Here is a 10,654-nt window from a genome sequence, read left to right on the forward strand (position 1 = left end):
TTGAATTGGTTAGCAAACGCTTTCGAGGTTCATATGATAGTAGCCAGGACTTCTTTCCTGTATTTAAATGATGGAAGTACACGGTTTCCCGGGAAATCCGTCTTAACAGCTGTAAATTATTATGGTAAGCTTAATTTAGTTTAAAGCAAAACATTACAATTATGGATTTACGTTGTATTCGCATTATAATTACAATTTAAATTTTGTTAATTTTGAACAATAAAAGTTGTGTGTAGCGTCAATTTTAATAAATGTTGTGTACTTTGTTGATAACTAATTAATTTAATGCTAATCCATTGAAACTTGACCATATGACAGTTTTGAGCAAAAAAAAGAGCAAATAAAGTTTGTTTTCATTTTTTGACGATTTGTTGCTTTAAATCGCAGTTTGTGTATCACAGCACATTATTAATGAAGGCACATGAATAACTCTGACACATTACAATGATTTATTTTATTTTTATTTTGGAGTTAAAAAAAAAGAGGAAACTCCCCTAAAACAGAACACATTTAAATGTGCTTCCTGTCCCACAATACTACATTAAACATAAATAACTTAAATACATGAACACAGATAAATGACAGCAGCATGTACTCTTTACTTTACAGTTTACTGCTTGCATATTTCATAATTGTGTAAACCCAAAATGCTTCGCTAGTAAAACAAATAATTGGCGAAGAAAAAACAGGTCATGCTCGTCTCCTGTAGTTATAATACACTGAAACACACGTCAACTTCAACAGGTCAAGCTCAGATTCAAAACAAAACTCGCTTCTGTGCGTGCACTGTTTGAAAACTGGATGGAAAGGGGGCGGGGCAGAGCGGCGGACTGATTCGAATCAGACAGGACGTGATGTCACAGAGCTGCTGGAGGACTTCTACTCGATGTCGTCGTCGCTGACGCTCTGAGCGCTGATGATACGCTGCACGAAAAAGAGACGAGCATTAGATTAGCAATTTGGAATTCAGAAGACATTTAAATAATAATAAAAACATGGATTCGTCTTATTAACAGAGTTGCGTAATCAGATTACTTTTAATTTTAAAGTAACTAGTAACGAAACGCATTACTTTTTAATTGAGACGGAAAGTGTTCCTCGAAATCAATAAAAACAGTCAAATGCAAACTCAGAAAATTATACAAACCTGCAATAATCAAATATGTTAAATAAGACAAATATGATTTATGTATATAATTCCAATTTATTAACCAATGATCAAATTAAACCATTCTGCTCATATTCTTCATGTGATTGGTTTGAATGGTGCCCTCTACTGTACAGATGTGAATTTACGTTTCTCGTGAATATGAAGCAGATGATATATGCATATATTGCGTGTTGTAATTGTGTGTCACCTGGCTGATGGTGGGCAGTTTGGTGAGGAGCATCTGGAAGACTGGAGGAGGAAGTGTTTGCTGCAGGACCTGTAGGAGCTGCTGCGGCTGACCACACACAGCGATCGCATTCGTCAGATGATCCACACCCTTCTCATAGTCACCTGACAGAGAGACGACCAGAGTTAACACTCAGAGCTGGTAAAGCTTACTAACACCTTAAAAAAAATCACTTTTTTGAGTAAAATATTAGTTGAAACTAGTGCTGTCAAAACATAGGACTTCGGAGCATCGGACTTCGGAGCATCGCGAATCATTGATTCAGATCGGGACTTCGGAGCATCGTACTTCGGAGCATCGCGAATCATTGATTCAGATCGGGACTTCGGAGCATGTATCGCGAATCATTGATTTAGATCGGGACCTCGGAGCATTTATTGCGAATTATTGATTCAGATCGGGACTTCGGAGCATCGCGAATCAATGATTCAGATCGGGACTTCGGGGCATCGTGAAAAAGTTAAACGTCAAATGATCCACGCCCTTCTCATAGTCACCTGACAGAGAGACGACCAGAGTTAACACTCAGAGCTGGTAAAGCTTACTAACACCTTTAAAAAAATCACTTTGTTGAGTAAAATATTAGTTGAAACTAGTGCTGTCAAAACATTAAATCCCATTCAAATAGAAGTTTTTGTTTACATAATATGTGTGTGTATACTGTTTATATTTATTATTTACTGTAAAAATTAATACACACTCATGCATGTTTATTTATTTAAAATATAATATGATTATATATTAAATATAAGAATATAAATGTATATACATGTAACATTTCTTAAAATAAATACTGTATGTGTGTGTATTTATATATTATATTAACATTATATATATATATATATATATATATATATATATATATATATATATATACAAAGTACACATACATGTATTATGTAAACAAAAACTTTTTAGTAAAAAACTTTATTTTTAATCATCAATTATCTCACATAGGACTTCGGAGCATCGGACTTCGGAGCATCGCAAATTATTGATTCAGATCGGGACTTCGGAGCATCGCGAATCATTGATTCAGATCGGGACTTCGGAGCATCGCGAATTATTGATTCAGATCGGGACTTCGGAGCATCGCAAATTATTGATTCAGATCGGGACTTCGGAGCATCGCGAATCATTGATTCAGATCGGGACTTCGGAGCATCGCGAATTATTGATTCAGATCGGGACTTCGGAGCATCGCGAATCATTGATTCAGATCGGGGCTTCGGAGCATGTATCGCGAATCATTGATTTAGATCGGGACCTCGGAGCATTTATTGCGAATTATTGATTCATATCGGTACTTCGGAGCATCGCGAATCATTGATTCAAATCGGGACTTCGGAGCATCGCGAATCACTGATTCAGATCGGGACTTCGGGGCATCGCGAAAAAGTTAAACGTCAAATGATCCACGCCCTTCTCATAGTCACCTGACAGAGAGACGACCAGAGTTAACACTCAGAGCTGGTAAAGCTTACTAACACCTTTAAAAAAATCACTTTGTTGAGTAAAATATTAGTTGAAACTAGTGCTGTCAAAACATTAAATCCCATTCAAATAGAAGTTTTTGTTTACATAATATGTGTGTGTATACTGTTTATATTTATTATTTACAGTAAAAATTAATACACACTCATGCATGTTTATTTATTTAAAATATAATATGATTATATATTAAATATATAAAATATAAGAATATAAATGTATATACATGTAACATTTCTTAAAATAAATACTGTATGTGTGTGTATTTATATATTATATTAACATTATATATATATATACAAAGTACACATACATGTATTATGTAAACAAAAACTATTTAGTAAAAAACTTTATTTTTTTAATAAGAAACTATAAGGGGTATAAGAGAACATCTCTAAAGTGATGGACAGGTAATCATCAATCATAGGATAACTTATTCTCTCTCTCTCTCTCTCTTTCTCTCTCACACACACACACACACACATTTAGAGAAAATAATGAAGGGGTTATCCCTGAAGGTGATGTGCTCAAGAAACTACCCACACCCCAGTTTATATTCCCCTGAAGCATCCAAATTCAGACCACCTAGACCTACATACCGACGGGATAATCTGGAGAAGTGAGGAGATGGCCATCATCAGTGTTTGACTTACCTTCCATTTGTTTAATTTAGCTAAGAATGATTTTAGTTTTGAGTTTGCACTATGTTTTTAAAGACAAGTTTTAATCAGTTTTTAAATCATTGATTCAGATCGGGACTTCGGAGCATCGAACTTCGGGGCATCGCGAATTATTGATTCAGATCGGGACTTCGGAGCATCGCGAATCATTGATTCAGATCGGGACTTCAGAGCATCGCGAATCATTGATTCAGATCGGGACTTCGGAGCATCGCGAATCATTGACTCAGATCGGGACTTCGGGGCATCGCGAATCATTGACTCAGATCGGGACTTCGGAGCATCGCGAATCATTGACTCAGATCGGGACTTCGGGGCATCGCGAATCATTGACTCAGATCGGGACTTCGGAGCATCGCGAATCATTGATTCAGATCGGGACTTCGGAGCATCGCGAATCATTGACTCAGATCGGGACTTCGGAGCATCGCGAATCATTGACTCAGATCGGGACTTCGGAGCATCGCGAATCATTGACTCAGATCGGGACTTCGGAGCATCGCGAATCATTGACTCAGATAGGGACTTCGGGGCATCGCGAATCATTGACTCAGATCGGGACTTCGGAGCATCGCGAATCATTGACTCAGATCGGGACTTCGGGGCATCGCGAATCATTGACTCAGATCGGGACTTCGGAGCATCGCGAATCATTGACTCAGATCGGGACTTCGGGGCATCGCGAATCATTGACTCAGATCGTGACCTCGGAGCATCGCGAATCATTGACTCAGATCGGGACTTCGGGGCATCGCGAATCATTGATTCAGATCGGGACTTCGGGGCATCGCGAATCATTGACTCAGATCATGACCTCGGAGCATCGAGAATCATTGATTCAGATCTGGACTTGGGAGCATGTAGCCTAAGGATCGCTATTCATAACATATAACTACCCTTATGAAAATTAACTGTGGTTTTACTACAAATAAAACCAAAAAACCATGGTTACTATAGTTAAACCATGGTAACTTCAAATTAACCATGGTTTTGCTATATTAACCATAGTATTTGTAGTAAATCTGTGGTTATACAAATGGAAGTCAACACGCCAAAAAACCATGGGTTACTACAGTTTTACTATAATAAAACCATGGTTATTTTTCGTAAGGGTATAACTTGGCAAGGCTATTTATAGGCTAAAAGACCTTTAGTGAACACAAATAGGATTATTTGAAACTGTTGGTTCGAGTTTTATTATGGATGTGTCGCTTTGAATTGGTTAGCAAACGCTTTCGAGGTTCATATGATAGTAGCCAGGACTTCTTTCCTGTATGACGGAAGTACACGGTTTCCCGGGAAATCCGTCCCAACAGCTGTAAATTATTATGGTAAGCTTAATTTAGTTTAAAGCAAAACATTACAATTATGGATTTACGTTGTATTCGCATTATAATTACAATTTAAATTTTGTTAATTTTGAACAATAAAAGTTGTGTGTAGCGTCAATTTTAATAAATGTTGTATACTTTGTTGATACCTAATTAATTTAATGCTAATCAATTGAAACTTGACCATATGACAGTTTTGAGCAAAAAAAAGAGCAAATAAAGTTTGTTTTTATTTTTTGACGATTTGTTGCTTTAAATCGCAGTTTGTGTATCACAGCACATTATTAATGAAGGCACATGAATAACTCTGACACATTACTATGATTTATTTTATTTTTATTTTGGAGTTAAAAAAAAGAGGAAACTCCCCTAAAACAGAACACATTTAAATGTGCTTCCTGTCCCACAATACCACATTAAACGTAAATAACTTAAATACATGAACACAGATAAATGACAGCAGCATGTACTCTTTACTTTACAGTTTACTGCTTGCATATTTCATAATTGTGTAAACCCAAAACGCTTTGCTAGTAAAACAAATAATTGGCGAAGAAAAAACAGGTCATGCTCGTCTCCTGTAGTTCTAATACACTGAAACACACGTCAACTTCAACAGGTCAAGCTCAGATTCAAAACAAAACTCGCTTCTGTGCGTGCACTGTTTGAAAACTGGATGGAAAGGGGGCGGGGCAGAGCGGCGGACTGATTCGAATCAGACAGGACGTGATGTCACAGAGCTGCTGGAGGACTTCTACTCGATGTCGTCGTCGCTGACGCTCTGAGCGCTGATGATACGCTGCACGAAAAAGAGACGAGCATTAGATTAGCAATTTGGAATTCAGAAGACATTTAAATAATAATAAAAACATGGATTCGTCTTATTAACAGAGTTACGTAATCAGATTACTTTTAATTTTAAAGTAACTAGTAACGAAACGCATTACTTTTTAATTGAGGCGGAAAGTGTTCCTCGAAATCAATAAAAACAGTCAAATGCAAACTCAGAAAATTATACAAACCTGCAATAATCAAATATGTTAAATAAGACAAATATGATTTATGTATATAATTCCATTTTATTAACCAATGATCAAATTAAACCATTCTGCTCATATTCTTCATGTGATTGGTTTGAATGGTGCCCTCTACTGTACAGATGTGAATTTACGTTTCTCGTGAATATGAAGCAGATGATATATGCATATATTGCGTGTTGTAATTGTGTGTCACCTGGCTGATGGTGGGCAGTTTGGTGAGGAGCATCTGGAAGACTGGAGGAGGAAGTGTTTGCTGCAGGACCTGTAGGAGCTGCTGCGGCTGACCACACACAGCGATCGCATTCGTCAGATGATCCACACCCTTCTCATAGTCACCTGACAGAGAGACGACCAGAGTTAACGCTAAGAGCTGGTAAAGCTTACTAACACCTTAAAAAAAATCACTTTTTTGAGTAAAATATTAGTTGAAACTAGTGCTGTCAAAACATTAAATCGCATTCAAAATAGAAGTTTTTGTTTACATAATATGTGTGTGTATACTGTTTATATTTATTATTTACTGTATAAATTAATACACACTCATGCATGTTTATTTATTAAAAATATATTATGGTTATATATTAAATATATAAGAATATAAAAGGTTTATACATGTAAACATTTTTTAAATAAATACCATATGTGTGTGTATTTATATATTATATTAAAATTAAATACATATATATATATATATATATATATATATATATATATACACACACACACACACACACACACACACACACACACACACAGTACACATACATGTATTATGAAAACAAAAACTTTTTAGTAAAAAACTATTTTGGATGCGATTAATCGTTTGACAGCACTTGTTAAAACAAATTAAACATTTAAATTAAATGTAAAAAATAAAAGATAAAAAAAAACAAATAAAATGTTTTATTTAATTCAGCTAGTTGCCAAGGCACCATTTCTCATTTTCATTTAGTTTAACTTGATATACCAAAAAATACAACAAAAAAAAATAAAAAAAATTGGTAATGAAACTATAAGTTTCTAAATGTTTTATTGGGGAGGGGGACTATTTTGTATTATGATTATTATTATTATTATTATTATTTTGTTAATAAAGTTAAAAAATCATTTGAATGCTGAAAAACGAACGGCAAATAATATTTTTTAAATGTGCACACGTTCACACTTTTTTTTCTTGATATTTCAAAAATGCAGAACATTTCTTGTAACGTCACATAAATTATACCATGTTTTTCATTCAAAAGGCAAAATTTGAGGGGGGAAGAGTCGAGTAATTTACACAGCAGGATATCACTACAAGTTGTTTTAATATTTCTATTGTTTAACCATTGTCAAATATTAAATGTTTGACTCTTTCCATCTCACCTCACTCTGACGTGCTTCTGTGAACCCTAAACCCCGCCTACTCTGATTTGATTGGCCAGCTTAATTATTCTGGCATTGACAAACGCTGTCAGACGGGCGAGACAGACCATTTGTAGTTACTGAGAGGTCTTCATCTGGATCAGTGTCTATGTCATGATACAGAGGGATCTCACCCTGCGCCAGCAGCTCTTCTCCGAGCTGAATCTCCTCCAGGAAGAACTTCTGGACGGCTTCAGCGTCTTTCAGGTCTGGCAACTGAACAAACACAGACACAGAAAACATGAAAACCATTAATGAATGCTTCATGTAGCTATTTCTCAACCAGAATTCACTATACCAAGAAAAAAAAATACCATCTGTAACCACTGTTGCCAACTCATTTTCAGAGAAAGTTGCTAAATGGCATTGTGATGTAATTTCGTGATGACGTCATGAACGCAAAATTGTCACATCTCAGGATTTTTTGTAATTTTATATATATGTTAATTCAGATTCCTATGTAAAATAATATGCATAATATAATATTAAAATATAAATAGCTGTTTTTTAAATGTATTTAATTATTGAACACGTACACGTATTTGAATACAATGAATAATGTCCTGTAAAAAATGACTAATATATTTTCCATTAATTATTATTGTGTGAAGTGACCTTTGATAATCCAGCTTTCTCCTGAACCGCCTTCTGCTTTTTTCTCCCTGAAACAAAATCACATTCATCAACAGTTTACAACTAGTACAGTGGCTTAACTACTGAACTATATCTAGTCTAGTTCTCTAAATCTAACTTTAATATGATTTAAACACAGACAGCTAGATAGACCGATAGATGCGCTCACGTTCTCGTAGTTTGTTCTTGTAGTTCGGGTCACTGCGTCTCTTTTTGTCGAAATAAATGCAGTACGCGACAAACAGCGCTGCGCCCAAACCAGCTGCGATCCTGCTGCTGCTGCTGCTGGCGCCCATCATGACGAGAGACACGATATCAGAGCCGAGAAACTATAATAATAATAATAATAACAGCGATCAGACTGACTGCGTGACCCTCACGGAGAGCCACACGAGGAAAGACCCCGGTGACGTCACACCTGTGACGGCTGAGCTGCCGCGTCTTCCGCCTGATCAGAAAACACACAATAACATTATTTTACTGTATATGACAATAACACCAAAGACTAGAAAGGTGATCAAACAAGGGAGGAATATTATAATTTAATGTGCAAAATAAAACGATTTTTTTTAATCCGTCTTTTGGAACAAGTATGTTTTCTGTTTTTACGGCAGGTGGCAGTAAAGATCGATAGATGAATGCAAAACAAAAAGGCGGAATTCTTGTGTAATGTTTTGATGATCTGTAAATTGTACGTAGATTTGTTGAAGATGCTCCAAGTTCTGTGACCTTCAAACATGATTTAAAAAACATTTATTTCAATATTTAAAAGAAACTAAAAAAACATAGGCCCATAATATATATATATATATAGTTGAACACTGTAATACACTTTCATTAAATGTAAACATTAATTATTTACTAAACATCTCATAAATATTTAACTTAATTACTTTCATTGCATGGTAAAGAGTATTAAATTAATGAAGACAAAATTTAATTGACTTAATCTAATATTAGTTGTATAAACCTTTTATTATGCATTTTTATGCTTTTTTGCCTTTGAAATTTAATTGCATGAAAACTTAAATTGTTTCTGTTGCTAATAGAGGCATATGGACTAATGTTATGGTGTTTAAGGGTGATTTTTATTCAAATATATTGTACAGTTTTTTTGTACTTTGAAGTATCGCGTGAAAATATGGTACAAAAAATACAATTAATTTTATGCCATAAAGTAAAAATGAAATTATTATAAATTAAATCATATAATGTGCCCAAAATACCAAAAAAAAAAAACTTTCTGCTATAGATTGGAAATTTAATTCACATTTGCTTTTATTCAAAAATGGTTTAATGTTAATAACCAGACCGTTAGAGATGCAGACCGGTCAAGTTTTATCCTCAAAATTAATATAAATAATAGGAATATTTTTAAATATGATTTAATAATACTAATTTTTTCCCATACTTAAAAAAAACACAAAAAACAATCCCTTAAAGATGCAAGCGATTCTCGAGCAGAAACTCCTCAGTTGGCAGAAACACGGTGCTTGTGGTTGGAGAGGAGACCGAGGTCTGCAGACGCTCCACCCTCCTCTTCACAGACAGAAGTGCAATTATTTTTACCCAAAGCTGCAGCTGTTTATTGCAAGGTCTGGCAAGTGCATCACAGTCCCGCCAGGAGACGGAGGCAACTGAAAAAATCTGCTATTTTCAGTGGAATAAAACACACCACGAGTTGAGCTGCTGCCCAGGAACGTCCGACCAAAACGCCTTTGTGGCAGCAAAAGCTGTATTTTCCACAAACTCAGAGCTGTCTGATGTCATCCGATGTGTTTTCAAGGAGGAACACGTAGTGGAACCTGGATCGGTGTGATGTAGGCCACATCCAAGGCTCTTTCATCATTACAGGGAGGGGTATGGAGCCAAATCCAGGAGCACAGAGAGCCAGAGCTCTTTTTTGTGCTGTTTTTGGCCTGAGGTCTCTGTAAAGCCTCTGTGGTCCGGCTCTTTCGGTCTGCAAACAGCATTTCGTTGCAATCACGGCGACCAGCAGCTGGATAATGGAAACGGGAGCTCCACACCTGCTCCCCGTTTCTGCTCGGGTTCTCCAGCGCTGTTAGCTGTGAAGCTGAGAAGGTGTGAAAACCACTGAATGTGTCAGAAACTGTGTTTTTGCGCGTGTGTGTGAGAGTGAATGTGTTTGTGACACGTTGAATATCAAGAATAAAACTGGAAGTGTTAGATAGGGTTTGTGTGTGTTCAGTAGGGGTAGCTGCTGCTGCATCACACACTTACACACACACACACACTCACAGGAACAACACCAGAGGAATGAGAGAGAGATCATAACACGGCCGCTTTAATACACAACAGAAATCAACACTCACTGACTATTTACTCAGCTCTGGTTTCTAGTCTCTTTGTGAATGATTCATCAGTAAATATTTACATTTATGTATTTGGCAGACACTTTTATCCACAGAGTTTCCATTCAAGTTATACATTTTACCATTCATGCATTCCTTGGAAAATGAATAATAGTATTATTAATAGTATTATTAGTATATATATATATATATATTAAAACATTATAAAAAATCGTTTGCGAGTATTAATATTAATTTACTCAATACAACATGTAATTTTAAAGATAAAACATGTTTATTATTTAATTAAATTAAATTAAAAAATATTTTGTTAATCTTGTAATATGTTTTACTTTTTTATAAATG

At 35.6% G+C, this 10,654-nt stretch overlaps 1 protein-coding gene and 1 long non-coding RNA gene across 2 annotated transcripts; both read right to left on the bottom strand.

Annotated features, from left to right (window-relative positions):
• Positions 1 to 444: 444 nt before the first annotated feature.
• LOC113110731 (uncharacterized) lies at positions 445 to 1,519 on the bottom strand. The gene is made up of 2 exons (XR_003293190.1): positions 1,359 to 1,519; positions 445 to 924 (listed from the first exon to the last, which is right to left on the bottom strand). It is a non-coding gene; the product is annotated as an uncharacterized LOC113110731 (long non-coding RNA).
• A 3,699-nt stretch (positions 1,520 to 5,218) lies between these two features.
• Positions 5,219 to 8,386, bottom strand: tomm20b (translocase of outer mitochondrial membrane 20b). Its single transcript, XM_026274882.1, has 5 exons — positions 8,146 to 8,386; positions 7,959 to 8,005; positions 7,478 to 7,559; positions 6,133 to 6,275; positions 5,219 to 5,698 (listed from the first exon to the last, which is right to left on the bottom strand). The coding sequence occupies exons 1-5, from the start codon at positions 8,273 to 8,275 to the stop codon at positions 5,654 to 5,656; spliced, it is 447 nt and encodes a 148-aa protein (XP_026130667.1). The 5' UTR covers positions 8,276 to 8,386; the 3' UTR covers positions 5,219 to 5,653.
• Positions 8,387 to 10,654: the final 2,268 nt, after the last annotated feature.

Source organism: Carassius auratus, chromosome 11 (assembly GCF_003368295.1).
Source record: "Carassius auratus strain Wakin chromosome 11, ASM336829v1, whole genome shotgun sequence".
NCBI lineage: Eukaryota > Metazoa > Chordata > Actinopteri > Cypriniformes > Cyprinidae > Carassius > Carassius auratus.

Excerpts from the sequence above, each read along its gene's own strand:
- tomm20b (XM_026274882.1), bottom strand. The coding sequence starts at position 8,275 with ATGATGGGCGCCAGCAGCAGCAGCAGCAGGATCGCAGCTGGTTTGGGC. Across the intron at positions 8,006-8,145 it reads CAAGAACAAACTACGAGAAC|GGAGAAAAAAGCAGAAGGCG; the intron begins GTGAGCGCATCT and ends ATTTTGTTTCAG. Across the intron at positions 6,276-7,477 it reads AGAAGAGCTGCTGGCGCAGG|GTGACTATGAGAAGGGTGTG; the intron begins GTGAGATCCCTC and ends TCTCTCTGTCAG.